Source organism: Bombina bombina, chromosome 6 (genome assembly GCF_027579735.1).
Source record: "Bombina bombina isolate aBomBom1 chromosome 6, aBomBom1.pri, whole genome shotgun sequence".
NCBI lineage: Eukaryota > Metazoa > Chordata > Amphibia > Anura > Bombinatoridae > Bombina > Bombina bombina.
In genome coordinates this window covers 28,919,060-28,938,234 of record NC_069504.1, presented here as the reverse complement: position 1 = coordinate 28,938,234, position 19,175 = coordinate 28,919,060, and the positions used below count along the sequence as shown (strand labels likewise).

Sequence of the window (19,175 nt, the reverse complement as noted above, 5' to 3'; positions counted from 1 at the left end):
ATAAAATCCCTGGATGGATCACTCCCATTACTAGGAGGTCTTGCACACAACTTAGGAATGCCTCTTTCTTTATCTGGTTTGCTGATAACCTTGAAAGATGAAATCTCCCTTGTGGAGGAGAAGCTTTGAAGTCCAGAAGATATCCCTGAGATATGACCTCCAACGCCCAGGGATCCTGAACATCTCTTGCCCACGCCTGGGCGAAGAGAGAAAGTCTGCCCCCCACTAGATCCATTTCCGGATAGGGGGCCGTTCCTTCATGCTGTCTTGGGGGCAGCAGCAGGCTTTCTGGCCTACTTGCCCTTGTTCCAGGACTGGTTAGGTTTCCAGGCCTGTCTGGAATGAGCAACAGTTCCCTCTTGTTTTGAAGCAGGGGAAGTTGATGCTGCTCCTGCCTTGAAATTTCGAAAGGCACGAAAATTAGACTGTTTGGGCTTTGATTTGGCCCTGTCCTGAGGAAGGGTATGACCCTTGCCTCCAGTAATGTCAGCAATAATTTCCTTCAAGCCCAGCCCGAATAAGGTCTGCCCCTTGAAAGGAATGTTGAGTAATTTAGACTTTGAAGTCACGTCAGCTGACCAGGATTTAAGCCATAGCGCCTTACGCGCCTGGATGGCGAATCCGGAATTCTTAGCCGTTAGTTTAGTCAAATGAACAATGGCATCAGAAACAAATGAGTTAGCTAGCTTAAGCGTTCTAAGCTTGTCAATAATTTCATTCAATGGAGCTGTCTGGATGGCCTCTTCCAGGGCCTCAAACCAGAATGCCGCCGCAGCAGTGACAGGCGCAATGCATGCAAGGGGCTGTAAAATAAAACCTTGTGGAATAAACATTTTCTTAAGGTAACCCTCCAATTTTTTATCCATTGGATCTGAAAAAGCACAACTGTCCTCAAACGGGATAGTGGTACGCTTTGCTAAAGTAGAAACTGCTCCCTCCACCTTAGGGACCGTCTGCCATAAGTCCCGTGTAGTGGCGTCTATTGGAAACATTTTTCTAAATATAGGAGGTGGGGAAAAGGGCACACCGGGTCTATCCCACTCCTTGCTAATAATTTCTGTAAGCCTTTTAGGTATAGGAAAAACGCCAGTACACACCGGCACCGCATAGTATCTATCCAGCCTACACAATTTCTCTGGAATTGCAACTGTGTTACAGTCATTCAGAGCAGCTAATACCTCCCCAAGCAATACACGGAGGTTCTCAAGCTTAAATTTAAAATTAGAAATCTCTGAATCAGGTTTCCCCGAGTCAGAGATGTCACCCACAGACTGAAGCTCTCCGTCCTCATGTTCTGCATACTGTGACGCAGTATCAGACATGGCTCTAACAGCATTTGCGCGCTCTGTATCTCTCCTAACCCCAGAGCTATCCCGCTTGCCTCTTAATTCAGGCAATCTAGATAATACCTCTGACAGGGTATTATTCATGATTGCAGCCATGTCCTGCAAGGTAATCGCTATGGGAGTCCCTGATGTAATTGGCGCCATATTAGCGTGCGTCCCCTGAGCGGGAGGCGAAGGGTCTGACACGTGGGGAGAGTTAGTCGGCATAACTTCCCCCTCGACAGAACCCTCTGGTGATAATTCTTTTATAGATAAAGACTGATCTTTACTTTTTAAGGTGAAATCAATACATTTAGTACACATTCTCCTATGGGGCTCCACCATGGCTTTCAAACATAATGAACAAGTAGGTTCCTCTGTGTCAGACATGTTTAAACAGACTAGCAATGAGACTAGCAAGCTTGGAAAACACTTTAAAACAAGTTTACAAGCAATATAAAAAACGTTACTGCGCCTTTAAGAAACACAAATTTTCCCAAATTTTGAAATAACAGTGAAAAAATGCAGTTACACTAACAAAATTTTTACAGTGTATGTAATAAGTTAGCAGAGCATTGCACCCACTTGCAAATGGATAATTAACCCCTTAATACCAAAAACGGAATAACAAATGACAAAAACGTTTTTTAAACAGTCACAACAACTGCCACAGCTCTACTGTGGCTTTTTACCTCCCTCAATACGACTTTTGAAGCCTTTTGAGCCCTTCAGAGAAGTCCTGGATCATGCAGGAAGAAGCTGGATGTCTGTGTCTGTAATTTTTGCTGTGCAAAAAAACGCCAAAATAGGCCCCTCCCACTCCTATTACAACAGTGGGAAGCCTCAGGGAACTGTTTCTAGGCAAAATTCAAGCCAGCCATCTGGAAAAAACTAGGCCCCAATAAGTTTTATCACCGAACATATGTAAAAAGCGATTAAACATGCCAGCAAACGTTTTAAAATACACTTTAATAAGAGTATGTATCTCTATTAATAAGCCTGATACCAGTCGCTATCACTGCATTTAAGGCTTTACTTACATTACTTCGGTATCAGCAGCATTTTCTAGCAAATTCCATCCCTAGAAAAATATTTTAACTGCACATACCTTATTACAGGAAAACCTGCACGCTATTCCCCCTCTGAAGTTACCTCACTCCTCAGAATATGTGAGAACAGCAAAGGATCTTAGTTACTTCTGCTAAGATCATAGAAAACGCAGGCAGAGTCTTCTTCTAAATACTGCCTGAGATAAACAGTACACTCTGGTACCATATAAAAATAACAAACTTTTGATTGAAGAAATAAACTAAGTATAAAACACCACAGTCCTCTTACGACCTCCATCTTAGTTGAGAGTTGCAAGAGAATGACTGGATATGGCAGTGAGGGGAGGAGCTATATAGCAGCTCTGCTGTGGGTGATCCTCTTGCAACTTCCTGTTGGGAAGGAGAATATCCCACAAGTAATGGATGATCCGTGGACTGGATACACTTAACAAGAGAAATAAATATATATAGACACACATACGGTGACACACAGTGACAAATACTGTGACAGACATATGGTGAGATATTGTGACATGTACTGGGCATATACAGATGGTGGCCCATTGTGACAATGACACACAGTATTATGTATACAGTATATAGACATACATGCGGTGACAAATACTCTGACAGACATATGGTGAGACATTGTGACATGTACTGGGCATATACAGATGGTGGCACAGTGTGACAATGACACACAGTTTTATGTATATATAGACATACAGACGGTGACATACAGTGACAAATAATCTGGCAGACATATTGTGAGATATTGTGGCGTGTACTGGGCATATACAGATTGTGGCCCATTGTGACAATGACACAGTGAAACATTCAGAACATAGTTATATGGCATCACATATAACCCTTACATTACTAATATTAGATGACTACACTTATCTTCAGCCCCTCCTATTGTTAAACTATTGTATGCCACTAATTAACAAACCTCTGTCACCTCCCCATCCTCTAGTGAACTGGTTCTGATTAAACAGGGCTATCGAGTCTCTGTGAATCTGGGGACGTGATACACAAATATTAACACACAGGCTGTCTGTCCTCTTACCGTTGCAGTTGTTCTGGCAGCAGGTGCCAGGCAGGGGGTAGGAGCACAGCGCTCCTGGGCATCCTCTGTCTTTGCAGGTCACATGCCCATCTTGGCACTCACATTCCTGGCACTGGTTAAGGGGGTTGGAAAACTGTTCTCCATCCACATATACTATGTCCTGGTGATGGCAATCTTGGTATAGAGGGGGAGAGAGGATACATTATATACAAGGCATGGATATGAGACAATGGCAGATTATCCCTATACAGAGTGCCAGCGTCTTCACCCTCTAGCCGGCACTCTCTCTATATCAGCCAGCTGCTCACCTTGACACTTGGGACAGCACTGGCCAGGTGTTCTCTGTGGTCTAGAACATAGCACTGGGGGGCACACAATGTCAGCGCACTGCACAGTGCCATCCTGCAGGGATTTAAAGGAACATTAAACCATTTGAAAATTTGAATTTGAAATACTTAAATATCACCTAAATTACGAGTTTTGAGCGCTATTGGGAAAGTAAATAATGCCTAATTAATTCCCTATAGTGCTGCCATTACAAGTTTTGATAAACACGGCTTGTGCAGGTGATATGGAGAATTTAAGCTCCATACCGCACACAAAACAAGTGCTGCATTTGCGGAAACAAAGCTTCATAACGCAGCCCCATTGATATATACAGGGAAAAAGAAAAGACCGTTTAAACCTAACACCCTAGCATAAACCCCGAGTCTAAACACCCCTAACCTGCTGCCCCCAACATCGCCGACACCTACATAAAGTTATTAACCCCTAATCTGCCGCTCCCAATATCGCTGCCACTATACTAAAGTTATTAACCCCTTATCTGCCGCACCCCAACTATATTAAAGTTATTAACCCCTATTCTGCCGCTCCCGATATCGCGCCACCTAAATAAAGTTATTAACCCCTAAACCTCTGGCCTCCCACATCACTAACACTAAATAAACCTATTAACCCCTAAACCATCAGCCCCCCACATCACAACAACATAAATTAAACTATTAACCCATAACCCTAATGTAACCCTAACCCCCCTAACGTTAACATAATTAAAATAGATCTAAATTAAACTTACAATAATTAGCTAAATAAACATATTAACCCCTAAACCGCAAGCCCCCCATATCACAACAACCTAAATTAAACTATATTAACCCCTAAACCAACCCTAACGTAACCCTAAACCTAACCCTAACCCTTACACCCCCTAACTTTAACATAATGAAATTAGATCTAAATTAAAGTTACTATTATTAACTAAATAATACCTTTTTAAAACTAAATGCATACCTGTGAAATAAAACCTAAGCTAGCTACAATATAACTAATAGTTATATTGTAGCTATCTTACAGCTAGATTACAAGTTATGGCATTATGGCTGCTCGCTAATTTCGTGTACGTTATTTTCATTGCTCACCTTTCATAGCGCTGCTATTACAGGTTTTGAAAAAGCAGGCTTGCGCGGGCGATATGGCATTGATCTCCATACCTCACCCAAATACAAGCGCTGCTTTGACGTGCTTGTGCACGATTCCCCCATAGACATCAATGGGGAGAGTCGGCTAAAAAAAAGCCTAACATTTGCGATCGCAGAATGACAAGCTCCGTAACGCAGCCCCATTGAGGTCTATGGGGAAAGAAAAAGTTACGTTTAAACCGAACACCCTAACATAAAAACCATGTCTAAACACCCCTAATCTGCCGCCCCCGACATCGCCGCCACCTACATTAGTTATTAACCCCTAATCTGCTGCCCCCGACATCGCCGGCACCTAAATAAAACTATTAACCCCTAATCTGCCGCCCCTAACATCGCAGCCACCTACATTACAGTTATTAACCCCTAATCTGCCGCCCCCAACATTGCCGCCACCTACATTAGTTATTAACCCCTAATCTGCTGCCCCCAATATCGCTGCCACTATACTAAAGTTATTAACCCCTAAACTTCTGGCCTCCCACATCACTAATACTACATAAATATATTAACCCCTAACACTAAGCATAACCCTAACACCCCCTAACTTAAATATAATGAAAATAAATCTATATAAAATTTACAATTATTACCTAAATAATTCCCATTTAAAACTAAATACTTACCTGTAAAATAAAACCTAAGCTAGCTACAATATAACTAATAGTTAAATTGTAGCTATGTTAGGTTTTATATTTATTTAACAGGTAAGTTTGTATTTATTTTAACTGGGTAGACTAGTTAGTAAATAGTTATTAACTATTTACTAGCTACCTAGTTAAAATAAATACAAACTTACCTGTAAAATAAAATCTAACCTGCCTTACACTAAAAACTAACATTACAATCAAATAAAATAAATTAAAATAATCAAATACAATTATCTAAATTACAAAAAAAAATAAAAACACTACATTACACAAAATAAAAAACTAAATTATCAAAAATAAAAACGAATTACTCCTAATCTAATAGCCCTATCAAAATAAAAAAGCCCCCCCCAAACCATTGCCATGAAAAGGGCATTTGGATGGGCATTTAGCTCCTTTACATTGCCCAAACCCTAAGCTAAAAATAAAACCCACCCAATAAACCCTTAAAAAAACCTAACACTAACCCCTGACGATCCACTTACAGTTTTCGAAGACCGGACATCCATCCTCATCCAGCCGACAGAAGTCCTCATCCAAGCGGGCAGAAGTCTTCATCCAAGTGGGCAGAAGTCTTCATCCAGACGGCATCTTCTTTATTCATCCATCCGGCGCAGAGCGGGTCCATCTTCAAGACATCCGGCGCGGAGCATCCTCTTCTTACGATCGCCGCTGGTAAATAAAGTTTCCCTTTAAGTGACGTCATCCAAGGTGGCGTCCCTTACATTCCGATTGGCTGATAGAATTCTATCAGCCAATAGGAATTAAAGGGGAAAAAATCCTATTGGCTGTTGCAATCAGCCAATAGGATTGAACTTTAATCCTATTGGCTGATCCAATCAGCCAATAGGATTGAGCTCACAAATAGGTTTCTTTAGTGGCGACGATGTCGGGGAGCGGCGGAAAGGAAATTTATTCTTACCTGATAAATTTGTTTCTTTTACGATACGATGAGTCCACAGATTTCATTCTTACTTGTGGGATATTGCCTCCTGGTCAGCAGGAGGAGGCAAAGAGCACCACAGCAGAGCTGTATATATAGCTCCTCCCTTCCCTCCCACTCCAGTCATTCGACCGAAGTTAGGAAGAGAAAGGAAAAGCCAAGGTGCAGAGGTGACTGAAGTTTAACAAAAATAAAGACCTGTCTCATAAAAAACAGGGTGGGCCGTGGACTCATCGTATCGTAAAAGAAACAAATTTATCAGGTAAGAATAAATTTCCTTTTCTTTTACAAGATACAATGAGTCCACGGATTTCATCCTTACTTGTGGGATACAATACCAAAGCTATAGTACACAGATGAAACGGGAGGGACAAGACAGGGAACCTAAATGGAAGACACCACTTCTTGAAGAACTTTTCTCCCAAAAACAGCCTCAGACGAGGCAAAAGTATCGTATTTGGAAAATTTGGAAAAAGTGTGAAGAGACGACCAAGTTGTAGCTTTGCAAATCTGTTCAACAGAAGCATCATTTTTGAATGCCCATGAGGAAGCCACAGCTCTAGTGGAATGAGCCGTAATTCGTTCAGGAGGCTGCTGTCCAGCAGTCTCATATGCAAAACAGATGATACTCTTCAGCCAAAAAGAAAGAGAGGTAGCCGTAGCTTTCTGACCCCTATGCTTCCCAGAAAACACAATAAACAGGGAAGACGATTGACGAAAATCCTTAGTCGCCTGTAAGTAAAACTTTAAAGCACGGACCACGTCCCAATTATGTAACAGCCACTCCTTCTTAGAAGGATTAAGACACAAGGAAAGAACAACAATTTCCTGATTAATATTTTTATTAGAAACAACCTTAGGAAGGAAACCAGGTTTGGTACATAACATCACCTTATCAGAATGGAAAATAAGATAAGGAGAATCACATTGGAATGCCGAAAGCTCAGAAACTCTGCGAGCAAAAGAAATAGCAACAAAAATAAAACTTTCCAAGATAATAACTCAATATCTATGGAATGCATAGGTTTGAACAGAACCCCTTGAAGAACATTAAGAACTAAATTCAAACTCCAAGGAGGAGCAATTGATCTAAACACAGGCCTGATTCTAGACAGAGCCTGACAAAAAGATTGAACATCTGGAACATCTGCCAGACGCTTGTGTAGCAAAATAGACAAAGCAGAAATCTGTCCTTTTAAGTAACTCGCCGACAACCCTTTCTCCAATCCTTCTTGGAGAAAAGACAAAATCCTGGGAATCCTAACCCTACTCCATGAGTAGCCCTTGGATTCGCACCAATAAAGATAGTTACGCCATAATTTATGGTAAATCTTTCTAGCTTACGTGCCTGAATCCAGGTATCAATGACCGAATCAGAGAACCCTCGCTTAGATAAAATAAATCATTCAATCTCCAAGCAGTGAGCTGCAGAGAAACTAGATTCGGATGATGGAAGGGTCCCTGAATGAGAAGATTTTTCCTCAATGGAAGCTTCCATGGTGGCTGAGATGACATGTCCACCAGATCGGCATACCAAGTCCTGCGAGTCCAGGCAGGAGCGATGAGGATCACCGATGCCCTTTCCTGTTTGACTCGAGCAATCACCCGGGGAAGGAGAGCAAATGGAGGAAACACATAAGCTAGGCCGAACGACCAAGGCACTGCCAAGGCATCTATCAGCTCGGCCTGGGGATCCCTGGACCTGGACCCGTATCTCGGAAACTTGGCATTCTGACGAGATGCCATAAGATCCAACTCCGGCTTGCCCCATCTGAGAATCAGGTCAGCAAATACCTCAGGATGGAGTTCCCATTCCCCCGGATGAAAAGTCTGTCTGCTCAGAAAATCCACTTCCCAGTTTTCCACACCTAGTATGTGGATTGCCGACAGATAACAAGAGTGAGCCTCCACCCACTGAATTAACTTGACTACTTCTGTCATCGCTAAGGAACTCCTTGTTCCTCCCTGATGATTGATGTAAGCTACAGTCGTAATGTTGTCTGACTGGAATCTGATGAATTTGGCCAAAGCTAACTGAGGCCAAGCATGAAGCGCATTAAATATTGCTCTCAACTCTAGGATATTGATGGGAAGTAGAGACTCTGATCGAGTCCATACACCCTGAGCCCTCAGGGAGTTCCAGACTGCTCCCCATCCTATCCTTATAGCTTGATGAAACGGCTCTGTGTAGCCGAGAAACACGTTGCTTTATTTTAAAACATTTTAATAAACTTGTTTCATATTTACCCTGCTGGAGTTTGATCTCCCCTTTATCCTATCTATATCTGCACCAATATCGAGGAACCGGAGTTTATCCCGGTACTTTGCCATCTGTTTTTCCCCAGTGAAGTGTGCAGAGCAAGAGCCTTGGAAGTGCTGAGAGGAAGGTGTGTCACCACACTGGGACCCTGATTGGTTGCGGCAAGTGCGTTCCTGACTGGGGATTGGTCACTGCCTGTGTTGGTCTTCCGGGCGACGCTGAGGTCCCGGTCTGCTTGCTTAGGCACGATTCAGTGCTGCTTCGTTTGTGAGTATTACTCTCAACTATCTTGCTTTCAGTTTGGCTTGTAGCGAAATCACCCTATTGGCGCCTTCTTTTTCCTGCTACAAATTTCTCCTTGGCATTTGTTGTCACTACCACCCATGAGGGTCTGCGGAAGCATGTCCCCTGGGATAGAGTATCCAGCGACAACCACCATAGAAGAGAGTCCCTTGTCTCCTGATCTAGATCTATTTGAGGAGACAAATTTGTATAATCTCCATTCCACTGTCTGAGCATGCTCAGTTGCAGATGTCTGAGATGAAAAAGAGCAAATGGAATGATGTCCATTGCCGCTACCATCAATCAATTGCCTCTATGCACTGAGCCACTGACGGCCGAGGATTGGTCTGAAGAGTTCGGCATGTATTCAGAATCTTTAACTTTCTGACTTCCGTCAAAAAGATCTTCATGGATAGAGAGTCGATTAGAGTTCCCAAGAAAGGAACCCTTGTCTGTGGAACTAGCGAACTCTTTTCCAAATTCACTTTCCACCCGTGAGTCCTTAGAAAGGACAGAACAATGTCGGTATGAGACTTTGTTAGCTGATAAGATGACGCCTGGATCAGAATATCGTCCAGATAAAGCGCCACTGCAATGCCCCGCGGTCTGAGAACCGCCAGCAGAGACCCCAGAAGCTTTGTGAAAATTCTGGGCGCCGTGGCCAAACCGAAAGGAAGAGCCACGAACTGAAAATGTTTGTCCAGAAAGGCAAACCGGAGGAACTTGTGATGATCTTTGTGGATAGGAACATGAAGATATGCATCCTTTAGATCCACTGCCATCATAAATTGATCCTCCTGGATCAAAGGAAGGATAGTACAAATAGTTGCCATCCTGAAAGATGGCACTCCGATAAACTTGTTTAGAATCAGTCTAAAATAGGTCTGAAGGTTCCTTTTTGGAAACTACAAACAGATTTGAATAAAAACCCTGCCCCTGTATCGGAGCAGGCCAAGTACTCCCATGGAAGGGAGATCTCTTACACAATGTAAGAACACCTCTCTTTGAACTGGTCTACAAAGATCTTGAAATCAGAAACCAGTCCACTGTGTTCTCAGAAAAACTATTTTTCATTGTCGAGGGAACCTGAACGTCTCGAATCCAAGCCTGAATAAAAACCGAAAGACTGCCCCCTATAAAATCTGATCCAAGATCGGGGACATGTTCTTCATGTTGTCCTTGATCCGACAGCAGGCTATTCTATATTTTTCTTTTTAAAACATTCAGAAGAAAACATCTTTAGCTAGCCAGGTCCAACAAGGCCTTCTAGTAATGAACCGTTAAAAATGTAGACTTATATAACAAGTCCTATACCATGAGGTTTAGAGAGCTGGGACAGAGAAACCTGAAACCTACGCTCCCATTGTAAAACTTCAAGGAAAGAAATGGAACTAAAGGAACTTAGTCAATTGACAGCCTTTATACTGTCCTGGATCATATACAGGAGAGCGTCTGACTGAAAAGTATCAGACAAAGCATCAAACCAAAATACCGCCCGCTAAGGACGGTAGAAAATACATAGTTGTAAGTCAAGGTAAACCTAGGCGTACATCCCTTTTCCAATCTTTGAGATAACCCTAGAGAATCTAACTAGTCTCAAACAAGAAAGTAGTTCTCTAGCTAAGTTGGGAACTACTCCTATCACCCTAGGTAATGTTTTAAACAGCTTGCTAGCACCCATACAAGGTGCAAATAGCTGCAGCTGGTTTCAAACTGCAAACCTTCCGCTTGCTAGATAGCTAAGCTAACCATCAGGCTACTACAGCTGGCTTCTCCTGAAGTATATGGAATACGGATCTTTCCATTTCGTATGACTCACAGGGCGTACTAGGATAGAATACACCTGCACTAAGGTGAAAAGAATTCCTCTAGTAAGGAAAGTTTCCACATGGAAAAACCCTAGAATGCATGAGATGCAAAGAATGACTCCGTACGGAGTATGCGAAGAATCGCAGGGCATTGCATGTGCGCCCAAACATCTGGTGAACACTATAGGTTTGTGGCATAAGATGATCATTTGTAAAGTTTTAATAAAAATAAACACACAAACGGTACTGTCACTTTAAATCATCTTATTTCTGTGTCAGAAATTATGCTGTATCATGTTAACCTTGCTGGTAATAGACATTGCTATCTACAGAAAAGCAACCCTGCCGTGTGCACACAATTCCCTATGAAAATCGTAAGGAACCGCAAAGCACCGCATGGGGGTCAAAAAATATCCTCATTCTCTGGCCCATATTTATCAAGCTCCGTACGGAGCTTGAAGGACCGTGTTTCTGGTGAGTCTTCAGACTCGCCAGAAACACAAGTTATGAAGCAGCGGTCACAAAGACCGCTGCTCCATAACCTGTCCGCCTGCTCTGAGCAGGCGGACAGACATCGCCGGAAATCAACCCAATTGAGTACGATTGGGTTGATTGACACCCCCTGCTGGCGGCCGATTGGCCATGAGTCTGCAGGGGGCGGTGTTGCACCAGCAGCTCTTGTAAGCTGCTGGTGCAATGCTGAATACGGAGAGCGTAATGCTTGCCGTATTCAGCGAGGTCCGCCAGACCTTGATAAAGAGAGGCCCATGAGTACACATGTTCCATGTTAAGTACAAAGCTGTATTATACAATAAACAGCTGAAATGTATCAATAAAAGGAACCCACAAAAAACGGTACTGTCACTTTAAATTCAAAGGAACAATATTTTTGTGCACCTATGTTACATGCAAAGTCATAATGATAGGAAATACCCAGTATAAGGATGAAAGAAAACACTACTGTCTACTTAAGCAGTGAGGGTTAAGTTCCAACACATGAAAGCCACAGACTAATATTTTAGAAGCCTTGTGGGCTGCATCCCATTGTATTAACGTTTCTCAGATGTGAAACACAAATAAAGTGAGAGAACCAGATTTATGTCCTCCACCACTGTAGAGACAACGCTCCCATTGTATTCCCATCTTTGTGCCAAGAACGGCAAATATGTAAACAGACGTAATATGACTTGTCACATGTTTAACAAGAAACCGGGTGAAACCGCAATCAGTGAGTTGCTACACAATACAATTGCAATCGTTGCCCCTACGTGTCAGCTAAATGTAAGACTGACCGACAAAAGGCAGACAATGTTCCAAATTAAACCCTTTTGCAAATTGCCATAGCAACATTATGACAATACTCAGCCACGGAGTGCTGCACATTGCGTACCGGGACTGCATTGCGCAACTTTCAGTAACATAGCCTAGCTCCGCCCATCGTGGGCATATCAGGCTGAAAAACTCCCGGGTGGCAAAATAGTAAAATTGGGGCCGCCTGAACATATACCATAGTCCCGCCCATCGTGGGCGTATCAGACAGAAAACTCCCGGGCGGCCAACTAAAAGATGGAGCCTATGGGAGAAATAACTAACTGAGCAGCCATACTGCATGGTCCGAGTAAAACATAAAAGTACCCCCACACAGAGCCTCAGTCTGTCAGTAAATCGAATCCCCTGATACCAATATTAAAAGGGAATTCACCTGACACTGAGCTTGAGCATTACAGCTCATAAGAAATCTCCCGGTCGGTCACTGTTATTAGTGAGGACCGCCAGAAGGAGAGTTACAGTTAACCCCAGTGCCTTCCATACCGACCAAGCAACCCCTATCACGCTAGGAGATATATTGCAGCAACCCCTATAAGGAGCCCATTAACAGGAAGTCTGAGTATAGAAAATAAAGTGCTCCAACTTATTCTGAGTCTTCTTCACCAAAGAAAAAAAGTTAGCACTTACCTGAAATGCTGTGCGACAGCATGGCCATCCAGCAGGTTTTCAGAGGTCCTCACCCTCCCATAGCCCTGTGGACAAAGATCAGCCTGAGTTAAAAGAGCTTAGGCTATCTGTATTAGGGCAGCAAATATGTATAGGAGGCGCAGTGAGAATTGTGTCCCACCAGTTCCTATTGCTTTAAAGACACCAAATGCTTCTCATTTTTACTGAAGAGACTGATCTGGTCTAGGCTACACCCTAGCACAAAGTAGTACTCAGAGGCACCACTTTAAAAATAATAAACACTTGATTGAAGAATCTTTACTAACACCTCACTTTGCCATCTCCTATCTAACTAACACAGGCAAAGAGAATGACTGGAGTGGGAATGAAGGGAGGAGCTATATATACAGCTCTGCTGTGGTGCTCTTTGCCTCCTCCTGCTGACCAGGAGGCGATATCCCACAAGTAAGGATGAAATCAGTGGACTCATTGTATCTTGTAAAAGAAATAGGGGTTAATACATTTTTTAAGTGGCGGCGATGTCCGGAGCGGCATATTAGGGGTTAATAATTTTAGTTTAGTGTTTGGGATGCGGGAGGGCCTCGGTTTAGGGTTAAATAGGTAGTTTATGGGTGTTAGTGCACTTTGTAACACTTTAGTTATGAGTTTTATGTTACAGCTTTGCAACTTAAAACTCATAACTACTGACTTTAGATGGCGGTACGGATCTTGTCATTTTAGGCTGTAACGCTTACTTTTTTGGCCTCAACGCAAAACTTGTAATACCGGCGCTATGGAAGTCCAATTGAAAAAGGACTTTTTTAAAAGTGCGGTACTGACGTTGCGTGATGGACAAAAAGGTGTGCGGTACACCTATTCTGACAAGACAGCGTTAGGGAAAAAGCATCGGTATGGGCCATAACAATGCTTTTTTAGTCATAACGCAAAACTCGTAATCTAGCTGTTAGGTTTTATTTTTATTTCACAAGTAAGTTTTTATCTATTTTAACTATGTAGACTAGTTAGTAAATAGTTATTAACTATTTACTAACTACCTAGTTAAAATAAATAAAAACTTACCTGTGAAATAAAACCTAACCTGCCTTACACTAAAACCTATCATTACAAAAAATAAAAAAACCTACCATTACAAAAAATACAAATAAATACCATTACAAAAAACAAACGAAAATATCCAAAAAAATAAAGATTATTCCTATTCTAATGCTCTTTAAAAAAAAATTAAAAAAAAAAAAATTAAAAAAGCCTAATCTATAATAAAATACCAAGGGCCCTTACAAGGGCCTTTTGGGGGGGGCTTAAAAGGGCCTTTTGTAGGGCATTGCCCTGAGATAAACAGCTCTTTTGCTCCAAAAAAAATACAAACACCACCTAACAATTTACAAATCCCCACCCCCCAAACTACCAAGGGCCCTTAAAAGGGCTCTTTGTAGGGCAATGCCCTAAGTTAAACAGCTCTTTTGCTAAAAAAAAAACACTCCCTAAAAATATACATTACACAAAATAACAAACAAATTATCAAAAATAAAAAATGATTCCTATTCTAATACCCATAAAAAAAATCATCATCTTGATCCCGGAGGCGCGGAGCGGGTCTATCCTGAAGACATCCGGCGCGGAGCATACTCTTTATATGGTCGCTGCCATACACTGAATCTTCAATGCAAGGGACGCGATTCAAGATGGCGTCCCTTGCATTCCTATTGGCTGAAAAATTTGAATCAGCCAATAGGAATTAGGGCTGCTAAAATCATATTGGCTATTCAAATCAGCCAATAGGATTTAAGCAGCTCTCATTCTATTGGCTCGTTCGAATTAGCCAATAGAATGAGAGCTGCTAAATCCTATTGGCTGATTTGAATAGCCAATATGATTTTAGCAGCCCTAATTCCTATTGGCTGATTCAAATTTTTCAGCCAATAGGAATGCAAGGGAGGCCATCTTGAATCATGTCCCTTGCATTGAAGATTCAGTGTACGGAAGCGACCATATGAAGAGGATGCGCCGCGCCGGATTTCTTCAGGATGGACCCGCTCCGCGCCTCCGGGATCAAGATAGAAGATGCCGCCTGGATGAAGACTGAAGAGACTGCCTGGATGAAGACTTCTCGCCGCTTGGATCAGGACGTCGCCGCCTGGATGAAGATTGAAGAGGCCGTCTGGATGAAGACTTTGCCGGGATGAAGATCGTTCAAGTGGGACTTCAAAAACTGTAAGTGGATCGTCAAGGGGTTAGTGTTAGGCTTTTTTAAGGGTTTATTGGGTGGGTTTTATTTTTTAGTTTAGGGTCTGGGCAGTAAAAGAGCTAAATGCCCTTTTCAATGCACTGGGTAGCTTAGATTTTTTTAGAATTAGGTTTTTTATTTTGGGGGGTTGGTTGGGTGGTGGGTTTTACTGTTGGGGGGGCTTTGTGTTTTGTTTTACATTGTAGTTTATTGTAGGCTAGGGGGAGTTGTTATTTTGGGTGGGCTTTTTATTTTGATAGGGCTATTAAATTAGGTGTAATTCTTTTTTATTTTGGATATTTTCGGGGTTTTTTTGTAATTTATTGTTTGTTATTTTTTGTAACAGTATTTTTTTGTAATTAGATACTTTCGGCTAGATTACGAGTTTTGCGTTATACTGAAAAAGCAGCGTTATCAGGTTATAACGCTGCTTTTTCACTACCGCTGGTATTACGAGTCTTGCAGATTTAGGGGCACCGCACACTTTTTTGGCCTTACCGTAAATCAAGTTACGCAATTTGCGTATAGTCTATTTTCAATGGGACTTCCATAGCGCCGGTATTATGAGCTTGTCCTGGGATGCCAAAAAGTGAGCGCTACACCCTATCCCATCAAGATTCGTACCACATTTTAAAGTCAGTAGTTATTTGTTTTACACTACAAAGCTGTAGCATAAAACTCATAACTAAAGTGCTAAAAAGTAAACTAACACCCATAAACTACCTATTAAACCCTAAACCGAGGCCCTCCAGCATCGCAAACACTAAAATTAAATTATTAACCCCTAATCTGCCACTCCGGACATTGCCGCCACTATAATAAACATATTAACCCCTAAACCGCCGCACTCCCGCCTGGCAAACACTATTTAAATATTATTAACCCCTAATCTGCCGCCCCCAATGTCGCCGCCACTATATAAAATTTATTAACCCCTAAATCTAACTCTAACCGTAACACCCCCTAACTTAAATATAATTAAAATAAATCCAAATAAAACTTACTATCATTATCTAAATAATTCCTATTTAAAACTAAATACTTACCTATAAAATAAACCCTAAGCTAGCTACAATATAACTAATAGTTACATTGTAGCTAGCTTAGGGTTTATTATTATTTTACAGGCAAGTTTGTATTTATTTTAACTAGGTAGAATAGTTATTAAATAGTTATTAACTATTTAATAGCTACCTAGTTAAAATAAATACAAATTTACCTGTAAAATAAAACCTAACCTAAGTTACACTAACATCTAACCTAACCCTACAATTAAAGGGACATGAAAACCAATTTTTTTATTTCATGATTTAGACAGAGCATACAATTATAAACAACTTTCTAATTTACTTCTATTATCTAATTTGCTAAATTCTCTTGATATTCTTTGCTGAAAAGCATATCTAGATATGCTTAGTAGCTGCTGATTGGTAGCTGCACATAGATGCCTCCTGTGATTGGTTCACTGTGTGCATTGCTATTTCTTCATTAAAGTATATCTAAAGAATGAAGCAAATTAGGTAATAGAAGTAAATGTGAATGTTGTTTAAAATTATATTCTCTACCTTAATCATGAAAGAAAATGCTTGGGTATAGTGTCCCTTTAACTAAATTCAATAGAATTAGCTAAATTACAAAAATAACCCCACTAAATTACACAATATAAAAACAAATTACAAGATCTTTAAACTAATTACACCTAATCTAATAGCCCTATCAAAATAAAAAAGCCCACCCAAAATAAAAAACCCTAGCCTAAACTAAACTACCAATAGCCCTTAAAATGGCCTTTTGCGGGGCATTGCCCCAAAGAAATCAGCTCTTTTACCTGTAAATTGTTTTACAAACAACCCCCAACAGTAAAACCCACCACCCACACAACCAACCCCCCAAATAAAACCCTAACTAAAAAAACCTAAGCTCCCCATTGCCCTGAAAAGGGCATTTGGATGGGCATTGCCCTTAAAAGGGCATTTAGCGCTATTGCTGCCCAAAGCCCTAACCTAAAAATAAAACCCACCCAATACACCCTTAAAAATCCTAACACTAACCCCTGAAGATCCACTTACCGGGAGAAGTCTTCACCCAAGCGGCAAGATGTCCTCAACGAAGCTGGCAGAAGTGGTCCTCCAGACGGGCAGAAGTGGTCCTCTAGACGGCATCTTCTATCTTCATCCTTCCGATGCGGAGCGGCTCCATCTTCAAGACATCCGGCGCGGAGCATCCTCTTCAATCAACGTCTTTTTGCTGAATGAAGGTACCTTTAAATGACGTCATCCAAGATGGCGTCCCTTAGATTCCGATTGGCTGATAGAATTCTATCAGTCAATCGGAATTAAGGTTGAAAATATCCTATTGGCTGTTCCAATCAGCCAATAGAATGCAAGCTCAATCCTATTGGCTGATGCGCCGGAAGGATGAAGATAGAAGATGCCGTCTGGGTGAAGACTTCTGCCCATCTGGAGGACCACTTCTGCCCGTCTGGAGGACCACTTCTGCCGGCTTCGTTGAGGACATCTTGCCGCTTGGATGAAGACTTCTCCCGGTAAGTGGATCTTCGGGGGTTAGTGTTAGGATTTAGGGGTTAATAGGTTTATTATAGTGGCTTGCGGTTTAGGGCTTAATAACTTTAATAGAGTGGGGGCGATGTGGGCGGACGGCAGATTAGGGGTTAATAATATTTAAATAGTGTTTGCGTTGTGGGAGTGCGGCGGTTTAGGGGTTAATAACGTTAGTATAGTGGTGACGATGTCGGGGAGCGGCGAAATAGGGGTTAACATTTTTTTAGTGGCCGTGATGTCGGGAGCGGCAGATTAGGGGTTAATAAATTTAAAATAGTGTTTGCGATGAAGGAGAGCCTCAGTTTTTTGGGTTAATAGGTAGTTTATGGGTGTTAGTGTACTTTGTAACACTTTAGTTATGAGTTTTATGCTACAGCTTTGTAACGTAAAACTCATAACTACTGACTTTAGATGGCGATACGGATCTTGTCATTTTAGGCTGTAACCCTCGCTTTTTAGCCTCACCGCAAAATTCATAATATTGACGCTATGGTAATCCCATGAAAATGTTTTATTTTTAGGAGTGCGGTACTGACATTGCGGTACAGGCTAAAAGGCTTGCAGTACACGTATACCGACAAGACTTGTAATGGCTGCGTTAGGGAAAAAGATGCGTTATGGGCCACAACGCTGCTATTTGACTCATAACGCAAAACTCGTAATCTAGGTGTATGTGTAGTAATGACTTAATATTCTTGCATGATTTATTTTCCTGTAATTTAACTTTGAAAATGTTTGGTTTTCTTAATTCAACTGAATTTCTATGAAGTATTGTGATCCACAATGTTTCAAACTAATTCCCCCTTATCTATCTCTTCAGCTGAGGACAATTAGGGACATATAAAACATGCAATAAAAGAGACTGTGCAAACAAGGCCAAGTGGAAACCCTAGAAAGGTACTTTAGCAATCCTATGTTCCACAGATCCTTGTTTGCACGCTCTCTTTTATTGCCTGTTTTATATCTGCCTAGCATGTGATTACTGTATAATATCCTTTAAATGTATCAGACAGTGCCACTGTCATAGCTGTCACAATGCTATGTGATTGTCACTAGACATAGCTATTGTCACAATGTTGTGTGATTGTCACTAGACATATCTATTGTCACAATGCTGTGTGATTGTCACTAGACATAGCTATTGTCACAATGCTGTGTGATTGTCACTAGACATATCTATTGTCACAATGCTGTGTGATTGTCATTATATATATCTATCATCACAATGCTGTGTGATTGTCACTAGACATATCTATTGTCACAATGCTGTGTGATTGTCACTAGACATATCTATTGTCACAATGCTGTGTGATTGTCACTAGATATATCTATTGTCACAATGCTATGTGATTGTCACTAGACATAGCTATTGTCACAATGTTGTGTGATTGTCACTAGACATATCTATTGTCACAATGCTGTGTGAGTGTCACTAGACATAGCTATTGTCACAATGCTGTGTGATTGTCACTAGACATATCTATTGTCACAATGCTGTGTGATTGTCACTAGACATATCTATTGTCACAATGCTGTGTGAGTGTCACTAGACATATCTATTGTCACA

At 41.4% G+C, this 19,175-nt stretch overlaps 1 protein-coding gene across 1 annotated transcript in view; it reads right to left on the bottom strand.

Moving 5' to 3' along the window:
- KCP (kielin cysteine rich BMP regulator) overlaps positions 1-19,175 on the bottom strand; it is a 565,655-nt gene that overhangs the window by 246,847 nt on the left and 299,633 nt on the right. Inside the window, 2 exon segments of the mRNA XM_053716343.1 lie at positions 3,444-3,617; positions 3,752-3,845. Of these exon segments, the coding sequence (XP_053572318.1) occupies positions 3,444-3,617; positions 3,752-3,845 (268 nt within the window).